The sequence below is a fragment of the Pseudophryne corroboree genome, chromosome 4 (genome assembly GCF_028390025.1).
Source record: "Pseudophryne corroboree isolate aPseCor3 chromosome 4, aPseCor3.hap2, whole genome shotgun sequence".
NCBI classification, from domain to species: Eukaryota; Metazoa; Chordata; class Amphibia; order Anura; family Myobatrachidae; genus Pseudophryne; species Pseudophryne corroboree.
The window spans coordinates 291,211,713-291,235,214 of record NC_086447.1 but is presented as its reverse complement, the minus strand read 5'-3'; the positions used below and the strand labels follow the sequence as shown (position 1 = coordinate 291,235,214).

The 23,502-nt window shown below is 42.4% G+C and overlaps 1 protein-coding gene across 2 annotated transcripts in view; it reads right to left on the bottom strand.

The window, feature by feature from the left end:
- Positions 1–225: 225 nt before the first annotated feature.
- Positions 226–23,502, bottom strand: part of LOC134911354 (dynein axonemal assembly factor 11-like) — a 101,477-nt gene continuing 78,200 nt past the window's right edge. The window contains exons 5-7 of one of the 2 annotated variants that reach the window (XM_063919597.1): positions 12,549–12,691; positions 5,477–5,674; positions 226–434 (exon numbers count right to left, since the gene is read on the bottom strand). In XM_063919597.1, coding sequence (XP_063775667.1) covers positions 320–434; positions 5,477–5,674; positions 12,549–12,691 — 456 coding nt within the window. In that variant the 3' untranslated portion in view covers positions 226–319. The remainder of the gene's footprint in view (positions 435–5,476; positions 5,675–12,548; positions 12,692–23,502) is intronic. The other variant, XM_063919598.1, reaches the window with a different exon arrangement.

The window sequence follows — 23,502 nt, the reverse complement described above, 5'->3', positions numbered from 1 at the left end:
CTAGCTATTATCTTCTAGAAGGTGGTAGATAAATAAGTAGAATTTGATTAGTTGCTATGAGCAACAGCTTAACTTCGTAAATATACCCCTTAGTATCACTATTTTAGAAATCGTCCTGTTGGGGCAGCATCTCCATATTTGAATCAAAATGACAGAACAAAATCAAATAAATATTCTATAGTTTTATTGTTATTATTATCAAAAAGTACAATGTGCGTAGCACCTTGAGAAAATTAACTTACTTATTTTTTTATTTTTTTTTACATTCATATGTACTTTGCTTGAAGATAAGATGTCAGGCACTAATGCAAGAATAGGGTTACAAAATTGTGCATTTGCTTAATAGAAAATGGCTTTCTTCTGCTGCTGCCCAATCTTCTGGGAGTTTGGGAATTCCATCCAATGTTTTCAAGTTTGGCAAAATAGAGAACACTCTAAAATATTAAGACAGGCATATTTAAAGCAAATTTCATGACATTAGACCAGATGACAGATAAGTGAGCTGTAACTGATGTTACCATTATTTCGGTATATAAGGGTTACAATTCAATAGTTTAATACGATCATCTTTCATCAAATTGTTAAAGAATCAATTTGTTCATTACAGATGACAAGCTACCCAATATTAATAAACTCTAAATGGAAAAGTCAATAGTAAAATCAGATTCATTGTAAAGTTTTCATCCAAGGGCTCATATGAAGTTTATGCAAGTGTGTGATTGATTCTAATAATTTATATAGAATAATAGGAACATAGAATTTGATAAGAACTACTTTGCCCATCTAGTCTACCCCCTTTTTAACCTAATAATAACAACCTCAAATCCTATCCTTAGTTCTTTGTAAGGCTATCCTTATGTCTGTTCCATTCTCTAGTATGTTCAAATTGCTCTAGCGTATTAGCCTCAACCACGTCTTATGGGAGGCTATGCCATTTATCCATTGGCCTTTCTGTGAAGAAATTTTTCCTCAAATTTCCCCTGAACCTACCTCTCTCCAGTTTTAGTGCATGTCCTTGTGTTCTCTAATACCTTTCTTCCTTTGAAGAATGTTTCCCTCCTGTACCTTGTAAAAAATCCTTGATATATTTGAAAGCTGCTATTGTGTCCCCTCTTTTCCTTCTCTGCTCCAAGCTATACATATTAAGATCTTTTAGTCTCTCCAGGTAAGTTTTGTAATGTAGGCCATGCACCATTTAAGTTGGCCTTCTTTGCATAGTCTATAATGTATTATATATCCTTCTGAGGATATGGCGTCTAGAACTGCACACAATGAGGCAATACCAATGAACTAGACCAGGCCTGGCCAACCTGTGGTTCTCCAGCTGTTGTGAAACTACAAGTCCCAGAATGCCCTGCCACAGTTTAGCTACTAGGAAATGCTAAAACTGTGGCAGTGCATGCTGGGATGTGTAGTTTCACAACAGCTGGAGAACCACAGGTTGGCCAGGCCTGACCTAGACAGTGGAATTATTACTTATTTTTTCCAGCTACTGATTCCCCTCATTATGCAACCAAGCATCTGACTTGCCTTTCTGCCTTTCTCAATGCTTACCTGCCTTTAGGTCACCTAAAATAGTGACTCCTAGATCCCTTCAATCCTTAGTAGTGTCCATTACAGTGCTGCTAATACTATATTTAGCCTTTTGGGGGTTTTGAGCCCAAGTGCACAATTTTGCATTTTTTGCCATTAAATTGATTTGTAGCAAAACAAGAAAAAGCGGATCACTGCTTAACAGCACCTCTAAGGGTTAATAATGAGTAAATTTTGTTCCACTTATCCAATGTGCTGTCATAAAGGCACAGTGTGTATGCCTTTAAATTAAGAACAAGGTCAAACAAATAAGGAACGGCTGCGCAACGGGAATGGAAACAAATATACAAATGGAGAGCTGACGTATCTAAAAAAAAAAAAAAAAAGTTTTATTCATATATTTCGTTAAGACAGAGAAAAAATAAAAACATGTGTATATAATATACTTGAGACACTAAATTATTGTTAGCCGATATCACTCAACAAGAGCCATTTAAGTTGATAACCAGTTACCCAAAATAGGAGTAATTAAGTGGTTTGATATAGAAGCAAACAATAGAGCAGAAGGAGCGGCAACTGTTGCAGTTGTGAAAGTAGTAACTATAATCAGTTACAATGTATCCTGAGCATGAGCGCTTTCCATAACCGTAGATGGATTATGTGTGTAAGGATATTCCACTCGCTAATAGCAATGAGCGTGGTGTTCAATTCCGCAGATGGAAAACAATATTCCCGGTGCTGTTCAAGTGAATCCGTTAGTAAAGTAACAAGTGATTACCTCTCCCGTGGGCTGGTACAACCGAGCATCCTCGGTTGTGATGTCCTGCAGTGCCCACTCTGTAGCTAGGCGGGGAGAGGAACGTGCAGCAATGCACTCAAACGGAATACTGGATCATGGCGGGGAGCAGCGTCGGGATGAGTGGATTGTGCCGCTCTTGATTGCTGTAATGTCTGTGCCGGCAGCAGGTTATTTCACAGGGCAACCGGTCATCAGAGTGTCAGCCAGAGAGGAGCCTAACACGTTTCGTCACGCTCCACGTGACTTTCTCAAAGGTATGCCGCTCCTTCAGCTCTATTGTTTGCTTCTATATCAAACCACTTAATTACTCCTATTTTGGGTAACTGGTTATCAACTTAAATGGCTCTAGTTGAGTGATATCAGCTAAGGGTTATTTAGTGTCTCAAGTATATTATATACATGTTTTTATTTCTTCTCTGTCTCAACTAAATATATTAATTACATTTTTTTTTAGATATGTCAGCTCTCCATTTGTATATTAAATTGATTTTCCATGCCCTTGACTATTCCTCTAATCATCAATCATTTGTTTTACCACTGCTGGTGTGTCTACCCTGTTGCATACCTTTGTGTAATTTGCAAAAAGACATACTAACTCTCCTTTCAATACCATTTGCAATATCACTAATAAAGATATTAAAATACACTGGTCCAAGTACAGATCTCTGGGGTTCTCACTGCTAACTTTCCCCTCCAGTGAAAGCACACCATTTACTACAACCCTCTGTTTTCTATCCTGCAACCAATATCTTATCCATTGAACCATTTTAGACTCTAATCTGAAGCTTTCAAGATTATTTAGCAGTCTATGTGTCAAAAGCCTTTTAAAAGTCTAGAAAGCTACATCCACAGCCCCCCTTGATCTATTACTTTAGTTACCCAGTCAAAAAAGTCAATAAGATTCATTTTACATGCTCTCCCCTAAATAGATTCATGCTGTTTTGTATACTGTAAATTGCTGGATATGAGATATTCTACAACTCTTTCTTTTAAGAGTGTTTCTATCAATTCCACTATTACTTTTATAAGGCTTACTGGTCAGTAGTTCCTTGACTCTTCCTTGCTTCCACTTTTGTGCAGTGGGACTACATCCACTCTTTTCCAGTCCTCTTGAATGACTCCTGTAGCTAGTGATTGGTTGAATAATTCTATTAATGGTTTTATCGTCCGTGGATACATGGGCATAGCTATAGTGGGTGCAGAAGGTGCCGCTGCTATTGGCCCAGAGTCTTAGGGGGCCAGGTACCTAGGCTATATAGATGTCTACCAAATTGCCCAGCCTGAAAACAGGGACTCATCTGTGATCATATAGGTGTCAGACTTTCCCTCTAAGTAAAAGTCCACACTGATATGATCCAGCTCCCGTGCTCCCATTTCACCCCCACAAGCACAACTGTGCTAATCAGTGAGCCTGGCACTATCAGACAATAGGCTTCTCCAGGATTACAGCCTCCATGAAGTGAGCTGGTGGTGGGAGCTAAAATTCAAGATTAGGACTGTCCCAGAAAGGGACACTGTGCTGAAATTAAGATGATCACATAAAGCATAATTTCCTTCATTAGAAAGGTAAGAGGTGACTGGTCTCTCCAGCCTCCTCCCATCTTTACACTCACTGTAACCTGCAATTTTCTCAGCCCTGAAAACCCTGTAGACATAGAACTGTCATGTAGATTTCAAAATCTGCCAAAAGGGATGGAGCATTTAAAGCGTTGCCATTGCAAATAAGGTAAAATATGAAAGGCAAAAAATTAGCTAGGGCACTACTGTGGAGCATATCATTAAGTAGGGCACTACTATGGGGCATAACGGTATAACTAACTAGGGCACTACTATGGGGCATAACATTAACTAGGGCACTAGTATATGGCATAAAATGAACACCAGCTTCAGATAGAGGCGTGTCCTATATGCATTGAAAATGAGGCCCTTCAAAAAATTGCTATGTAATGTTCTGGCTAAGCCCCTGCTTGGATGTATCCCATCTAACCCCAACGATTTATCCACTTTCAGTTTTCAGAGTTCAGTTAGGACCTTCTCCTCTGTACAGTTGTTCCATCATTGCTAGAGATAAGCGGGTTCGGATTTACCCGGATATGAAAATGGATTGTTATTGTCTATACGGCTGTCACGTGTTTTTGATAGCTAATAAGAAAAATCGGGATAAATCCGACCCTGCACACATCTAGTGTTAAGAATTGAGTAAATCCGAACCCGCACATCTCTAATCATTGCATATGACCTGAAAATGTGTTTAAGATTAAGAGCAGCATCCTATTAGCTGCGGTGAGTTACCTAATGCGGTGAGTTAGCTAATAGTATACCACCCTAAAATTGTAATGTGTCTAATGCAGACATTTGTAAATAAATAAAATCTCAGTGCCTGTATTATACAGCGATGTAATTGTACAGAAATGCAATTGTTTGTTTGCAAACAACTAAACATAATACACATGGCCGTGTATTCTTCTGACATATGTGGCACTGCAAGCATGGAATGTAATATATATTTATTGCAAAAATACAGTAAATAGCCAGGGCTAATTCCATAGCAGGTCATAGAGATATTTTGTCAAAGGTCACATTGGTTAGGGGTAAGTCAACAGAAATTTTTATTTTCCCTTCGTTTTGTAGTGCTATTGGTGTGATATATTTGAGGTATAAATTCTAACTATATACAATAGCATAATCCCATTTTTTTCAGTTGGGGATTCGGAGTAACAAACACGTTGCCATGACAGATTGGAGTGTGGCACTTCCTGCTAAGGGATGTCATATCCTGTGCTTCCATAGCACTGAGCCACACCTAGTCCCTTCCCCTCACCGCAAGCACCCCTATACTATGAGTGCCTGCTGCTTGTATGCAAAACATTAAAGGGGCATCTGTCAATAAGATATATCTCTGAACTGTTCCAAATCAGGACAAAACTTCCTGATCCGCTGGAACAGAAGGACAGTCCCATTAAAACAGTTGGAAGGCAAGCTGTTAGTAGATTCTGCACAACAAAAACAAGCAACAGCACTGCTTGCACCAGGATTGCAACACTAACAAATAGACAGTTAAATGTGCAACTCAGTTGCAACAAGTAACACAGGCAGTCCACAGGCAAACTTTTCTTTCTTCTTTGAAATGACAAATGAACGTACCGTAATCTATAGTCTTCCAAAAACTCACATGGATTTGACTTCAGAACAAGTGACTCTAGTGGAGAATGCTTCAAGTCCGAAAGTCCATGTAATGATTCAATATTATTTTCTGCTAGTGATAAATGCTGGATTGCAGGAAGCTTTGGCAGTTGTTTAAATGATATAAAGTGATTTTTGCTTAAATTTAGTTCTTTGCACCTGTAATAATCAAACTCAATCAATTATTAACAATTATTATTTAGAATTAATTATTATTATAGTTTTACTATAGCTCTATATATGGACAATCACGGTAGGATAAACAATTTCAACAATTTAAATACATTATAAGTGGAAAAATATGCAGATATAGCACATTTAGCTTTTAAGACATACATAGGTGCATCCACTATCCACAGTACACCTGTTATATGGGGTAAATAGCAACCAATCAGATTCTATTATCTTCTAGAAGCATATAGGTAAATGTTAAGTAGAATTTGATTGGTTGCTATGGGCAAAATCACCAGTTCACTTCTAACAAAAAAAACCTCCCACCTTAGCAAATTTGCCACATAGGCCCTCATTCCGAGTTGTTCGCTCGCAAGCTGCTTTTAGCAGCATTGCACACGCTAAGCCGCCGCCTACTTGGAGTGAATCTTAGCTTAGCAAAATTGCGAACGAAAGATTCTCAAAATTGCGAATAGAAATGTCTTTGCAGTTTCTGAGTAGCTCGATACTTACTCTGCCACTGCGATCAGTTCAGTGCTTGTCGTTCCTGGTTTGACGTCACAAACACACCCAGCGTTCGGCCAGACACTCCCCCGTTTCTCCAGCCACTCCCGCGTTTTTCCCAGAAACGGCAGCGTTTTTTCACACACACCCATAAAACGGCCAGTTTCCGCCCAGAAACACCCACTTCCTGTCAATCACACTCCGATCACCAGAACGAAGAAAAAACCTCGTAATGCCGTGAGTAAAATACCAAACTTCTTAGCAAATTTACTTGGCGCAGTCGCAGTGCGAACATTGCGCATGCGCAATTAGCGGAAAATCGCTGCGATGCAAAGAAAATTACTGAGCGAACAACTCGGAATGAGGGCCATAGTCTGCAATAACATTTGTGGCAGTATGGGCTGATATGGGACTGCAGGAGAAGGGAATATCAGTACACTACTGTCAGGTTATTGCCCTTCACTCAATTTGAACGTTTATATTTGTCTTCTAAAATACTCCTTGTTGGAACCTCATTCACTCTTCCAGTAAACTATGGTAGGCAGGAGCAATGAGATTTCATTTGTTGTGTTACATTTGCATTTTTTTATATTACTATTTCATTAGTAAAATTAGTCCTTAAATGTGCTTTTACACATAAAAACACCGGGCCTAGGGGGTAATTCCAAGTTGATCGCAGCAGGATTTTTGTTAGCAATTGGGCAAAACCATGTGCACTGCAGGGGAGGCAGATATAACATGTGCAGAGAGAGTTAGATTTGGGTGGGGTGTGTTCAATCTGCAATCTAATTTGCAGTGTAAAAATAAAGCAGCCAGTATTTACCATGCACAGAAATAAAACAACCCACCCAAAGCTAACTCTTTTTGCACGTTATATCTGCCTCCCCTGCAGTGCACATGGTTTTGCCCAATTGCTATAAAAAATCCTGCTGCGATCAACATGGAATTACCCCCCTAATTCAGACCTGATCGTAGCACAAATTTGTCAGCAGATGGGCAAAACCATGTGCACTGCAAGGGAGGGGGGTGCAGATATAACATGTGCAGAGATAGTTAGATTTGGGTGGGTTGTTTTGTTTCTGTGCAGGGTAAATACTGGCTGCTTTATTTTAACACTGCAATTTAGATTTCAGTTTGAACACACCCCACCCAAATCTAACTCTCTCTGCACATGTTACATCTGCCCCCACTGCAGTGCACATGGGGGGTCATTCCAACCTGATTGCACGCTGCCGTTTTTCACAGCGCAGTGATCAGGTCACTACTGCACATGCGTATGCACCGCAATGTGCAGGCGCATCACATGGGTACAAATCGGATCATTGCTGTGCAATGGATTTAAAGAAGAATCCATTCGCAAGGAGATCGACAGGAAGAAGCCGTTTATGGGTGTCAACTGACCATTTTCTGGGAGTGTTTGGAAAAATGCAGGCGTGTCCAAGCGTTTGCAGGGCGGGTGTCTGATGTCAATTCCGGAAACCGGACAGGCTGAAGTGATCGCAAGGGCTGAGTAAGTTCTGAGCTACTCAGAAACTGCACAAACTATTTTTGTACCGCTCGGCTGCACATGCGATCGCACCTTTGCACAGCAAATATACACTCCTCAGTGGGCAGCGACTATGCGTTCGCACGGCTGCAAAAAGTAGCTAGCGAGCGATCAACTCGGAATGACCCCCTTGGTTTTGCCCATCTGCTAACAAATTTGCTGCTACGATCAGGTCTGAATTAGGCCCGCCATTCCTTTTGGACCTAAATGATACAAAAGGAATCCTATGGTATAGGCTCCATGGGAGAAAAGGAGACTTTGCAACTCCCTTCTAAAATGCACTATAGCATACCTCCCAACATGACCCTCTCCAGGAGGGACAAAATACTCTGCTTCTGGACTTTTCTCTTAATTTGTGATTGCCGTCACCTGTTTTGAACAGGTGAACGGATAAGAAAGGCGTTTCAGCACAGGTGATGGCAATCATAAATTAAGAGGGAAGTCCAGTAGCAGAGCATTCTGTCCCTCCTGGAGAGGGTCGTGTTGGGAAGTATGCTATAGTATACCGCATAAGCAGCAGCAGAACAGTTTGTTATTGCTGGAAATTGGCAAAAAGACAAATAAGACCATTAAAGGACATTGCAGTCAGCCTCTCTCAGGTGGCAATGGCTAATAACATATAGCTATAGCAGGGATAGACACCCTGTATCACTCCATCTGCAGGGTATTCTGGCCTACAGCATGTACGGTAGTTCCACAGCAGTTAGAGTGCCACAGGTTGCCTATCCTTGAGCTATAGTTTGCCTTCATGTACCTGGGCTGGTAGCAACTAAAGCTGGGAACAAACTATGGGCCAAATTCAGACCTGATCGCAGCAGCAACATTTTTCTCTAATGGGCAAAACCATGTGCACTGCAGGGTGGGGGCAGATAAAACAAGTGCAGAAAATTAGATTTGGGTGGGGTATATTCAAACTGAAATCTAAATTGCAGTGTAAAAATAAAGCAGCCAGTATTTACCCTGCACAGAAACAAAATAACCCACCCAAATCTAACTCTCTCTGCACATGTTATACCTGCCACACCTGCACTGCACATGGGGGATCATTACGACCCGATCGCTCGCTGCAGTTGTTCGCAGCGCAGCGATCGGGTCGGAACTGTGCATGCGCCGACACCGCAGTGCGCCGGCGCATGCCGGACAGCCGAAGGCCGTCGTTCCCTAGCGATCGCCTCTGCCTGATTGACAGGCAGAGGCGGTCGCTGGGCGGGAGGGGGTGCCACGTAGGCATTTGGCCGCCGTTTTGGGGGCGCAGTCCGGCCAATGCAGGCGTGGCCAGACCGTGCGACCAGGGGCAGCGACGAGCTTTTGTACTTGTTGAGTAACTCTCGGCCAGCGCAGCTTCTGCGGCTGACCGGGAGTTACTCAACAAATACAAAAGCATCGCCGCTGTGCGAAGGGGTGGGGGGGCCAGACAGACATGCGGGGTGGGCTAGCCCTGTGCTGGGCGTCCCCCCACATGTCTGGGAACATGATCGTAGCTGTGCTAAATTTAGATCAACTCGGAATGACCCCCATGGTTTTGCCCATTAGAGAAAGATTTTGCTGCTGCGATCAAGTCTGAATTAGGCCCTATATAATCTATCATTCAATATATCATTCTGACGTATATCGTATAGTGTATAATCCCAATCTGTAGTTCCCTGACGTCACTCATTAAATGGTCCCATTGGATGTGCTACTTGTCCAATGAGATGATTCTACAGCCAATGAAGTGTTGTTACATGTAGCATGTAACGATACATTGCACCGTTGTACAGCAGATCATATAGTGTGTACAGCAGTGCAATGTATTGTTAAATCGCACCGCCACGTTGCATCATCTGTGTGCCCAGCTTCAGTGTTGCAAGATCCAATTGCCGGAAATTTCCATTATGCTCTGAGGAGTGAGCGAATCTAATGGGCCCTACACCCTGATAGATCCGCCGCCGAGCTGCGGGACGGATGGGGGGCCACTCACTTCACACAGCGGTGAAGTGAGCGACCTGCTAGATTGAGCCTGCCGCGCATCGCTATCGCTGGGAGGCATACACACGGCAGATCCGTGCTTAATTCTAGTCAGATTGCTTAGATTTTAAACACGGATCTCTCAGTGTATACCACTCTTTACACCAAGGTGTTCCTCAGATACATTAAAGGGGTACTTTTTAAATATAATGTAAACTGACACAGTAAATAATAAGATATATGCAAAACTAATAAGGTGGTATATTTTTAAAAGGTGCAAGTAGTGGCTTGGTATGAATATACTCAGAATAAAAAGTATTTTTATTAAATATATACACATTGGTACATGATAAACATTTACCAACGTGTTGGGGTCTATTGTAATAACAATGTTAAAAAGCCATAATAAGCGAATCATAATGGTCTCCTGTAACTCCCTCTATATTTGCATACAATTAACCTTCTGAGCTGAACCTAGGCAAAGCTTACATCCTCTTCTACAGGGTTGATGTCTGGATCTGTTGATAATCAAGTTCCCAAAACCCAAGGAGTACAGTGTTTCCTACAGGCAGGGTCTGTCTGCCCACGGGCCTCACTGGGAAGATTCCCTGTGGGACGATGTGCACGTGGGGCATATTTTGTTCATTGCATTTCAGAAGGGTGGTGCTGCCGCCATGGTTAAACAGTGTACCTCTAGTGGTGCCCATGTGAGGCCACTTCTACAAATTTTTCCAGGACTACTTTCCATTCCCAATCCACCCCTGTCTACAGGCCAATGTGGAAACCAACTACAAGGATTTTTCAGATGGACCGATTCAAATTTAAGGCCCATACACACTAGCCAATTTTGAGCTCAAAGTAGCTCACTTTTGGTGTTTTGTGCTACTGAGCTCAAACTTGTCCTGTGTGTATGGCCGGGCGATGAGCGGTGAGCGCTGATGCGCACTCCCACATCATCGTTGGCTGCCGCCGTCTGTCGGGCTGTTTGTACAGCCGAGTGATTCACTTTCCCCAGTCTCCTACTGTGGAAAATGCTTCACTCCCTGTGAACATCGCTGGCACAGGGAAAATCGCTCAGTGTGTATACACTGAGCTATTTTCCTGCCAGCGATGTTCACATCATCGCTGTGCATAGTCATACACACTGGGCACAAACGCCCAGTGAGTATGCACCTTTAAGTTGATACATTTGTATTACAGTTACTCTGGGCAATTCTGTTCTGGCTACACACGTCACACAAGTACCAGCAGACTCTCCAGAAATCTCCCACTAATATACATGAGAACCAACCTGCAACACTTTATCAAAATGAAAGAGAAATCTGAATGGCTATTTTTATAGATTGAACAATGTATGTCAGGTGAAAAGATTTTAGCCTTAGTGATTAAATTGACTTAGCTGTAATATTGTAATAATAATTACAATCTGCAAAAGTCATTTCTGAATGGTAAAATGTAGTGTAAATGTTATATGATGACATGTGCTTTCCTTTAAAAGCAGATGAAAATGACATCCTATGTAATATAATGTTTCAAACACACAATAGTGACACGTGTAAGTAAATTGTGTGGTTGGTGAACAGGTAGACATAAAATAATGCACACCGAAAAGTTTATAAGCTACATAAAAAGTATATAGCTGGTATCATATTATATAAATAGAATGTAAATATACGATTGGAGTAAAAGATAGTTACTGACAAGCATAGCATTGCCTATGATGGATGGAGGGATGCCGGCATAGCCACAGAACACTAGTATCATCTGGATTTTTGATGCCAGTGAATAAGAGGATTTCTAATAATCAGTATAGTTAAACATATTGAATGCTGCACGCTGTTTGGTACATGGTATACTGTACATACACTATATATACAACACCATTGGCGAAAGATCTCCTGTTGCAGAGGGAGCAGTAGCTATGGAGCCCGGACATGAGCAGGATAGTTCCCCCAATAGCTGCACCAAAATCATGTCAGTGCTGTGATGCTGACTCACTCTCACCATGTACAGGTATGTGCAGCACACGCACCATGCATGTTCAGTAGAGCAGAGAGGGGATCCCATGAGTATGGACTGCATTGCTGGACCACTTGCCTTCCAAATTTTGCTAAGGGGCCTAATAATGTAGTGTTCCACCTTTGTCCAATGCTTACAATTGCTTGTCATTTTAAAATAATTTCATTCCGATTTCCAATGTTTCCATTAAGGAATCCACAGAATAAAGCAGATTATAATGAAGGGTAAGGATTAAAAGATTGACAGTGTATAGATAGACAGTCAACAGGTTGACATCAGATGATCAACAGTCAATAGGTCAACAGTTAAATGGCTGATATGGACTTAAATTGACAGATTCAAAAGGTCGACAAAAAATGTGACATATTTTTTGTTATTTTAACCCTAATTCTAACCCTAAACTTCCCCCTAGTGCCTTACCCTAACCCTCCCACTGGTGCCTTATACCCCTTTATTATTGCCGTAAAAACCTTGGTTATTGCTGGGTTAACCCGGGTCATGGCTCGGTGTGAAAGGGTAAAACCTGGGTCCAGAGACTCAGGACTTGGCTACTAGCTAACCTGGTTACAGGCCAGTGTGAATGGGTATGGATTGTCTGACCCAGGTACTGTCCACTGCATACGGAGAGCAGACTACGCAGTGCTGATGTCAGCCCCAAAACCCATATTCAGTGCTTGAAACTCATGTTCAGTGACTCATTCTGGACCCAGGAATGCGGGTACAAGGTCTGAATCCGCCCCCTAACCTTAACCATCAGCTTCTGCAACCTAATTCACTGTCTATTTATTTTACTGTCTATCTTCCATCCGGCCTTATATACAGTAGATGGGTGCATGCTTTGCATACCTTGGCAATCGAATGGCACTCAAGTCTTTCAAGGAGTTATCAACCAACCAAAGCCTTTCTACTCTTATCAGACGTAGAAGAATACGATGAAAGTTGTATTGCTGGTAAGGGTCTCCGAGACCCTGATAAGACAGATTTATGTTCTGAAAAAGAAAAAAGTATGAATCAGTCACGAGCTCCATTCTCTTCATGTGACCTCTTCTCCCTTTTGGCAATGATCAATGTTTATGCGCGCTTCTTTCTCATGTTTTGCAATTTGCCTTCCTCTATGAAGAATTTATACAGTAGCCATAAATAAGGGGAAATTGAAGTTTTATTATACTATGAATACTGGCAATATGTAATTTTCATTGAAATATATTATTTCTGGGAGAATTGTGAGATTTATCATACTCCCTAACAAGCTGCTAAAAGTTCCACTTCAGCTGTTCTCAGAGAAAATTGGATTTCTTCATAACAATCACAACTTATGTTGCAAGTCATTTGCACTTAGTCAGTCATGTTTTACAGTTTGTTATGCATTACTCTTTTGTACGCATGCTGCACTAAAGCTGAATTCCTCTAAGTTCCCTAGAGCAGTCTGCAACGGTATCCGGACTCCAGGTCGACAGCACAAAGGTCGACACACTTTAGGTCGACGCCAATTGGTCGACACACATTAGGTCGACAGGGTCAAAAGGTCGACAGGGTCAAAAGGTCGACAGGAACAAGGTCGACATGGAAAAAGGTCGACATGAGTTTTTCACGATTTTTTTCTTTTTTTGAACCTTTTCATACTTAACGATCCACGTGGACTACGATTGGAACGGTAAAGTGTGCCGAGCGAAGCGGAGCGGAGCGAAGGCACCATGCCCGAAGCATGGCGAGCGAAGCGAGCCATGCGAGGGGACGCGGTGCACTAATTCGGGTTCCCGGTCACTCTACGAAGAAAACGACACCAAAAAAACATAAAAAACTCATGTCGACCTTTTTCCATGTCGACCTTGTTGTTGTCGACCTTTTGACCCTGTCGACCTTTTGACCCTGTCGACCTAATGTGTGTCGACCAATTGGCGTCGACCTAAAGTGTGTCGACCTTTGTGCTGTCGACCCTGAGTCCCAGACCCGTCTGCAACACCTTGTTTGTAAGCAGTGCAACATCTGACTGCACCAGTGAGGGAAATCAGCCAGCGAGGTAATGGTTTCAAGCTTAGGGATGTAGAAAGACTTGTTTCATTACATAATTCCAAAAATGTAAATATTCCAAAAAACAGTTTGCGGGCAGCAGTGACATCATAACGTCACCTGATATCAATAACAGAACTGACTCGTGGCTGCATCTACCAGCTGTGCCAATCATCTTGTGCCATTTCTCTTGCCTGCCCGTTGACTCAACCTGTGATATATATATATATATATATACAATAATTTGGCACTCTCCTTAGTAAAATGCTTCGTAGCCTTCCACAAATAAGTGTACAGAATAACAGGTGTCCAAAGGAGCAGGCGGCACTCAAAGACTTTCAATGAAGGATATTTATTCTCTACATTTCAGGGGATGAGCCCCTTTCATCAGGAGATAAAGACACAAATGGACAAAGTAAGTTTAAATAGGTTACCACGCAGGCGTCACACCCGGAAGTGGTAACTAATTAGATACATTGAAACACGGAAAGATACATTAATATAACATACAAAAATAAAAATACAAGACAACACTACAAAAAATACAATAATGTGACAATGAAAATACATAATGCACCATGGATTTTTCTATTGGACACAGTTTCTCCTAAGGGGTTAAACGAATCTCTAGGATTGCAGTGTTTTTTATAAACTTGATAATCCAGCATAAATGTGTGCATTATGTATTTTCATTGTCACATTATTGTATTTTTTGAAGTGTTGTCTTGTATTTGTATTGTTGTATGTTATATTACTGTATCTTTCCGTGTTTCAATGTATCTAATTAGTTACCACTTTCGGGTGTGACGCCTGCGTGGTAACCTATTTAAACTTGCTTTGTCCATTTGTGTCTTTGGGAGTCATTCAGACCTGATCGCACGCTAGGTTTTTTTGCTGTGCTGCGATCAGGTCAGTACTGCGCATGCGTATGCACAGCAATGCGCAGGCGCATCGCACAGGTACAAAGTGGATCGTTGCTGTGTGATGGGTTTTACAAAGAATCCCATCGTACGGCCGATCGCAAGATGATTAACAGCAAGAAGGCATTTGTGGCTGTCAACTGACCGTTTTCTGGGAGTGGTTGGAAAAACGCAGGCATGTCCAAGCGTTTGCATGGAGGGTGTCTGACGTCAATTTCGGGCCCGGACAGGCTGAAGTTAGTTCTGAGCAACTCAGAAACAGCACAAAACTTTTTTGTACCACTCGGCTGCACATGTGATCGCACACTTGCAAAGCAAAAATACACTCCCCTATGGGTGGCGACTATCTGCTCGCAGCAGTGCAAAAATCCCTAGCGAGCGATCAGGTCTGAAAGACCCCTTTATCTCCTGACGAAAGGGGTTCGTCCCCTGAAACGTAGAGAATAAATACAGTATCCTTCAGTGAAAGTCTTCGAGTGCCGCCTGATCCTTTGGATACCTGTTATTCTCTCTCTCTCTCTCTCTATATATATATATATATACATACATACACAGTCTGATCCGGCACTCAGTATCAACGAGGTCTCATAAAGTTTCTTGCTCTGGTTCCCTCCCTTGGTCTGTGACCCTGTAATAGCTTGCAAATGAACGGGCGGCACTCTCCAGGCTTTTTCAAGTTTCCATAGCGTCCTTTATTCCTACGTTACGTTTAGGGCTCTCGCCCGTCGTCAGGGACAATCATACATACATGTATGATTGTCCCTGACGACGGGCGAGAGCCCGAAACGTAACGTAGGAATAAAGGACGCTATGGAAACTTGAAAAAGCCTGGAGAGTGCCGCCCGTTCATTTGCAAGCTATATACATATATATATATATATAGCAGATATAAAAGGCGGCACTCAGAGACTTGGCTTGTGCAAAACAAACTTTTAGTGCAAAAACTGCAGGTTACAGCATCAACGTTTCGGGGCACGTAGCCTCTTCATCAGTTACAGCATCAACGTTTCGGGGCACGTAGCCTCTTCATCAGGATCCTGATGAAGAGGCTACGTGCCCTGAAACGTTGATGCTGTAACCTGCAGTTTTTGCACTAAAAGTTTGTTTTGCACAAGTCAAGTCTCTGAGTGCCGACTTTTATATCTGCTATATACATGGAGGTGCAAACCTCATTGGAGGGCACCAGAGCCAGTTAACCCTTGGAGGTTTTTCGAGTGCCAGCCACAAAAGGGTATTTATATATATATATATATATATATATATATATATATATATATATATATATAAAGTTTGTAGACGGTCCGGCACTCCAATAGCTGTACAGTGGTCCCTGGTGCCCTCACTTTCCAAATGGCAGATAATATCAAAACGATGTGCGGCACTCAGGATTGTGAAAATAAATCAACACCACCAACTGTCCATCAACGTTTCAATTTTACTTGAAAATTGTCATCAGGATAAAATACAACAGTGAAAAAGCTTACCTTATATCCCTGTCACCAAAGTGAAGTGAAGTGTGCATCGTCCGTCCGGCGGGGACCCGCTCGGCCGCTGCGGCGCTGATTGATGACGTCATCGCGTATTACGCGGTGCACGTCTGTGAACCCATCACCATGGTAACCCGTTGTGACACTCCTGACATAAACAAAGCAACATATGTAGCACGGCTGTAGTACATAGACTCTAGACTGAGGGCATATATAACTGTAATGAGATATATCAGAGCTGTAATAAAGTCACAGAGTTATTAGCACTACAGGTGGAAGATATTTAGACAATAATGTAGCTACTGTGACTCTTAATATATATTATGCTGATGATATAAAATAGAGTGTTGAATGTGGAACACTCTGGCTATAGTGAATATGAACCTGTAATGTGAGATTACTATTACATTACAGGTTCATATTCACTATAGCCAGAGTGTTCCACATTCAACACTCTATTTTATATCATCAGCATAATATATATTAAGAGTCACAGTAGCTACATTATTGTCTAAATATCTTCCACCTGTAGTGCTAATAACTCTGTGACTTTATTACAGCTCTGATATATCTCATTACAGTTATATATGCCCTCAGTCTAGAGTCTATGTACTACAGCCGTGCTACATATGTTGCTTTGTTTATGTCAGGAGTGTCACAACGGGTTACCATGGTGATGGGTTCACAGACGTGCACCGCGTAATACGCGATGACGTCATCAATCAGCGCCGCAGCGGCCGAGCGGGTCCCCGTCGGACGGACGATGCACACTTCACTTCACTTTGGTGACAGGAATATAAGGTAAGCTTTTTCACTGTTGTATTTTATCCTGATGACAATTTTCAAGTAAAATTGAAACGTTGATGGACAGTTGGTGGTGTTGATTTATTTTCACAATCCTGAGTGCCGCACATCGTTTTGATATTATATATATATATATATATATATATATATATATAAACAAGCAATAAATACAGAGTGCGCTATAACAATACAGCTGGTTGAAATTTGATCTTTTCCAGATTCAAGGGAGTGGCTTCTCTTGAGTTCTTTTTCCCTTAGGGAATTCCTGATTGGGGCCTATAGAGAAACCCTCTCACCAGAAAAAACACCTGACAAAAATACACAGTTTAGTAGGAATAGTGTTTAAAAATAATATTATTTAATCAATAGTCAAAAAAAATAGTCAAAAATTTGACATTATAAAACATCATAGAATAACATACAATAACAATACAATTATTTTGTACACACATCAAAAAATGCTTGAGATGTTATAATGACAATCCTCCTCACTTAACGGTGTGAGCACTTGGAGGAATAGTCACAGCAAAGGGATAGTGTACAATAATTGATAAACCCTACGCGTTTCGTCCAGTCGGACTTCTTCAGCGGTAAAATTTGTCCAAAGAATTGTATTGTATTCAATTCCGCTACAAATATTTCTATTTAAGGGTAGTTTATTTGGAATCCGAATATATCACAAGCGGAATTGGATCCAATATAGCGATATAGAAGTTGACATACTAGGAGAGTAAAGAAAGCCGTAAAGGCTGCTAGAAAACGGTTTACCACCGTTTATAAAAATGGGTCCCTAATGATTGGTGACGACCAGGATCAAGCATTAAAACCGAAAAAATGAATGAAACCTCCACCTGACACAGTTTAGTAAACGGATTTGCATACAGGATCAGTGGTATACAACAATCCAGTGCATACAGAACCAATAACATATAGTAGCGATCCGGTAGTTAGTACTTGAATATGATCTTAATACCACATGCCCACTGGATGTGTGTTTGCAGCATTATCTCCTGACAAAAGGGGCTCGTCCCCTGAAACGTAGAGAATAAATACAGTATCCTTCATTAAAAGTCTTCGAGTGCCGCCTGATCCTTTGGACACCTGTTATTCTCTCTCTCTCTCTCTCTCTCTCTATATATATATATATATATATACACTGCTCAAAAAAATAAAGGGAACACTTAAACAACATATCCTAGATCTGAATGAATGAAATATTCTTATTAAATACTTTGTTCTTTACATGGTTGAATGTGCTGACAACAAAAATCACACAAAAATTATCAATGGATATCAAATTTATTAACCCATGGAGGTCTGGATTTATAGTCACACTCAAAATTAAAGTGGAAAAACACACTACAGGCTGATCCAACTTTGATGTAATGTCCTTAAAACAAGTCAAAATGAGGCTCAGTAGTGTGTGTGGCCTCCACGTGCCTGTATGACCTCCCTACAACGCCTGGGCATGCTCCTGATGAGGTGGCGGATGGTCTCCTGATGGATCTCCTCCCAGACCTGGACTAAAGCATCCACCAACTCCTGGACAGTCTGTGGTGCAACGTGACGTTGGTGGATGGAGCGAGATATGATGTCCCAGATGTGCTCAATTGGATTCAGGTCTGGGGAACGGACGGGCCAGTCCATAGCATCAATGCCTTCGTCTTGCAGGAACTTCTGACACACTCCAGCCACATGAGGTCTAGCATTGTCTTGCATTAGGAGGAACCCAGGGCCAGCCGCACCAGCATATGGTCTCAGGCTACCTCTGGCGAGCACATGGAGGGCTGTGCGGCCCCCCAAAGAAATGCCACCCCACACCATTACTGACCCACTGCCAAACCGGTCATGCTGGAGGATGTTGCAGGCAGCAGAACGTTCTCCTTGGCATCTCCAGACTCTGTTGCGTCTGTCACATGTGCTCAGTGAGAACCTGCTTTCATCTGTGAAGAGCACAGGGCGCCAGTGGCGAATTTGCCAATCTTGGTGTTCTCTGGCAAATGCCAAACGTCCTGCACGGTGTTGGGCTGTAAGCACAACCCCCACCTGTGGACGTCGGGCCCTCATACCACCCTCATGGAGTCTGTTTCTGATCGTTTGAGTAGACACATGCACATTTGTGGCTTGCTGGAGGTCATTTTGCAGGGATCTGGCAGTGCTCCTCCTGTTCCTCCTTGCACAAAGGCGGAGGTAGCGGTCCTGCTGCTGGGTTGTTACCCTCCTACGGCCTCCTCCACGTCTCCTGATGTACTGGCCTGTCTCCTGGTCTTCCATGCTCTGGACACTACGCTGACAGACACAGCAAACCTTCTTGCCACAGCTCGCATTGATGTGCCATTCTAGATGAGCTGCACTACCTGAGCCACTTGTGTGGGTTGTAGATTCCGTCTCATGCTACCACTAGAGTGAAAGCACTGCCAGCTTTCAAAAGTGACCAAAACATCAGCCAGAAAGCATAGGAGCTGAGAAGTGGTCTGATTGTCAATCAGTGTTGCTTCCTAAGTGGACAGTTTGATTTCACAGAAGTGTGCTTGACTTGGAGTTACATTGTGTTGTTTAAGTGTTCCCTTTATTTTTTTGAGCAGTGTATATATATATATATATATATATATATATATATATATATATATACTCTCTGACGGCGCAACCCACTTAGCAAAGGGATGCAGAGCAGGTAGGCACCAGGATGGAGAGGCGCTCTCCCTTCTCTGCATTCCCGCTGTCTGTTGTTGCTGCCGGCTGCCCTTGCGCCCTCACAATGAGGAAAATCACGGCCTGAAAAGTGGGCAGAGCCATGCAGTATCAAGGGGCCTAGCTACACAGTCTTGAAGGGGGTGGAGCTATGCAGCCATGTGGGGTGGAGCTACACGGACCTGGAGGGTGGAGCTACATGGACGGGACCAGGCCAGGGCTGCATGTAACAGGACGATGATCTGCTGTTACCTGGAGGGAGAGTAAATGAGGGGGGGGGGGCGATATGTGTGTGTGTAGGCTTGCACTGATGTATGTGTGTATGTGGCACCAGTACTGTGTACATTTTCTGTATAACTGGCACCAGTACTGTGTGCATTTTGTGTATAAGTGGCACCAGTATTGTGTCCATTTTGTGTATAACTGGCACCAGTACTGTGTGCATTATGTGTATAAGTGGCACCAATACTTTGTGCATTTTGTGTATAAATGGCACCAGTAATGTGTACATTATGTGTATAACTGGCACCAGTACTGTGTGCATTTTGTGTATAACTGGCACCAGTACTGTGCACATTTTGTGTATAAGTGGCACCAGTACTTTGTGCATTTTGTGTAACAATCCTTAAAAACACCACGTCCTCCTCCCCAAATGGAACACTCAGAGTTCTTGGAAAACAGCTTAGGTGAAGGTATGGGCCCTCATTCCGAGTTGTTCGCTCGGTATTTTTCATCGCATCGCAATGAAAATCCGCTTAGTACGCATGCGCAATGTTCGCACTGCGACTGCGCCAAGTAACTTTGCTATGTAGAAAGTAATTTTACTCACGGCTTTTTCATCGCTCCGGCGATCGTAATGTGATTGACAGGAAATGGGTGTTACTGGGCGGAAACACGGCGTTTCAGGGGCGTGTGGCTGAAAACGCTACCGTTTCCGGAAAAAACGCAGGAGTGGCCGGAGAAACGGTGGGAGTGCCTGGGCGAACGCTGGGTGTGTTTGTGACGTCAAACAGGAACGACAAGCACTGAACTGATCGCACAGGCAGAGTAAGTCTGAAGCTACTCTGAAACTGCTAAGTAGTTAGTAATCGCAATATTGCGAATACATCGGTCGCAATTTTAAGAAGCTAAGATTCACTCCCAGTAGGCGGCGGCTTAGCGTGTGTAACTCTGCTAAATTCGCCTTGCGACCGATCAACTCGGAATGAGGGCCATGGTTGGCTTAATTACCAGAATTCCATGGAAATCAGACAGAAGATGTGAAACCAGTTTTTTAAGGATTGTTACATGCATGTTTTACACTTTTAGCTGGTAATTGCTTTGAATTCTCCATTCAGGATTTCCTGAGGGAGATTGTTTTATTCATTTAAAAATTACAAAATTTTTCAATAAATTGTATTACACTATACAATTTTTCTTTCTGTTATATCAACACATGACACAATGGGAGGATTTCTTCTGATGGGAACGGTTTGAGAAGATACTTGAAAAGAGGAAGAAGACAGACCTCACACCCTGAGATTTCTGCCCCATTTCAAGATACATTAAGGAACGTATATAAATCCTATCTATATAGTTGGCGCCTATAGGATATTGCAATTTTTCTTTACACATATTATGTGCATTAGCGGCTTTACTGCTGTGGGCATTATGTGTGCAAGTGGTGCTACTGCTGTGGGCATTATGCGTGTAAGCGGTATTACTGTGAACATTATGTACTGTGTGCATTAGCGGCGTTACTGCTGTGGGCATTATGTGTTTAAGTGGTGCTACTGGTGTGGGCAATATGTGCGCAAGCGGCGCTAAAGCTGTGGGCATTATGTGGGTAAGCAGCGCTACTGCCAGAGGGCATTATGTGCATTAGCGGCTTTACTGCTGTGGGCATTGTGTGTGCAAGTGGTGCTACTGCTGTGGGCATTATGCGTGTAAGCGGTATTTCTGTGGACATTATGTATAAGGAGCGCTACTACTGTGGCCATTATTTGTGTAAGAGGCACTACTGTGGGCATTACATACAACTGATGCTACTACTGTGGGAATTATTTGTATAAGCGGCAACTACTACTGTAGGCCTTATGTGTAAGGGACAACAGTATGTGGTGTAACTTATATAAGGGGTGATACTGTGTAGCGTAATGTGAATAAGGAGCACTGCTATGTGGTGTAACATGAATCAAGGGTACAACATGCAGTGTCATGTGAATAAGATTGTGCTACTGTGTAGCATACTTTGAAATGGGGGTACTATTGTGTGGCCATACCCTTTCTTGTGAGACCACACCCCTTTTTGTCGGCATGTACCTTAGCCGCGAGCTGACCCTTAGTAATGTGTGGGAGGGTGCAAATTTCTAGTTTGCAGGAGGCACCGAACACCCTAGCACCGGCCCTGTATATATACACACAGGGAGAGGGTGGCGGTCAAGTTGATTGGCACTTTATTTCTCTCCAAGCTTTGATAAATTTCCCCCATAATGAGGAATGTTATACTTTGTTTAGATTAGCATAGGTCAATTGCGTTAAATCTCTAAGGAGTGTGAAAACATGGCAAAATACTATTTGAAATTCACTGGTAACAATGTTATACAGACTGACAACTTTCAAAGCTAAATAGCCCTGAAACTGGGATACTGGACACTTGTGTTTTTTTCTTGACCAGCTGACATCATCACACATCCATATTGTCTATCTGTGCTGCCCTGACTGAAAGGGGTGTAGTATGGTATGCCGGCGGCTGGGCTCCCGGCGACTAGCATACCGGCGCTGGGAGCCCGACCGCCGGCATACCGACAGTGTGGCGAGCGCAAAGGAGCCCTTTGCGTGTCAGAGAGGATGGCAGGACAATGACACAATTCACTGCAACTCTCGTCACTGAGCAACCAGACTGCCTACTACACTATGGAGAGTGAGTAGATCCAGAACGCTGGTCTACACTCACAGGAGTCCGGAAAACGATCCCCATAATTTGTGTGTCTCTCTTGTATTGGTGTCCCTGTTCTTATCATTACATAATTATACAGTACTTATTAAGTAACTTAGGTAAAAGAAGCTAGTTTATAACTGAAAGGGCTTCTTCTTGATATATATATATATATATATATATATATATATATATATATATATATAATTTTTGTTTTTTATTTTTTATTTTATTTATTTTTTAATTTACAACTACACAACACTACATAAACTAAAGCATGGTGGCTGCTGTGCAAGAACATGTTCAAACAAATGGAATGATATTTAATATGGTTTATAACATTTTTATTCACAGTGTTTCCTACTATTTTGTTCCCCCATTACGTTATGCTCCACTGTCTCCATTTTCCTTCAGGAGGCTTGTTTTTCCTCCTCCTGCTCACCATGCCTGGAATGAAACAGCCATCCCCTTGCTTCAGCCTACATACCAGGCCTCAGCCTCTTCAGGTATCGTAGAGTCCCCGACATGGATTGGCCGTGCCTGGCACTGCAACCAGATCCGTCCCCGTGCACTGTAGGCCACTCCCTACACTGGCTCCCTTTTTCCTGTATGCAGCAGTCTGTGAGGGAGTTCCAGACTGTGGTCCTTGGTTCCACCCTCTCAGACATATGCCTGTGCTGCCACCTGATGTAGCAAGGTGGGAGGGCTCCTGAACACATCCAGATCCCATGTGAGATGGGGGCTGCTATGCTGCCAGATTTACCAAGCTTTGGTATGTAGCAAATTTTAAAAAAATGCAAAGATGGTATTAGCCTATAGTAGCCTATCGGCTACCTTTCAATTTTTTTCTATAGACTCAGTATTGATACATGTGGGCGTATAAAGATTTCTTATTGCCCCAAATTGCAGGTCATTCACATGACATACAGTAGGAGCACACTAGTATAATAAATTTATGTGGGCACAGTTAT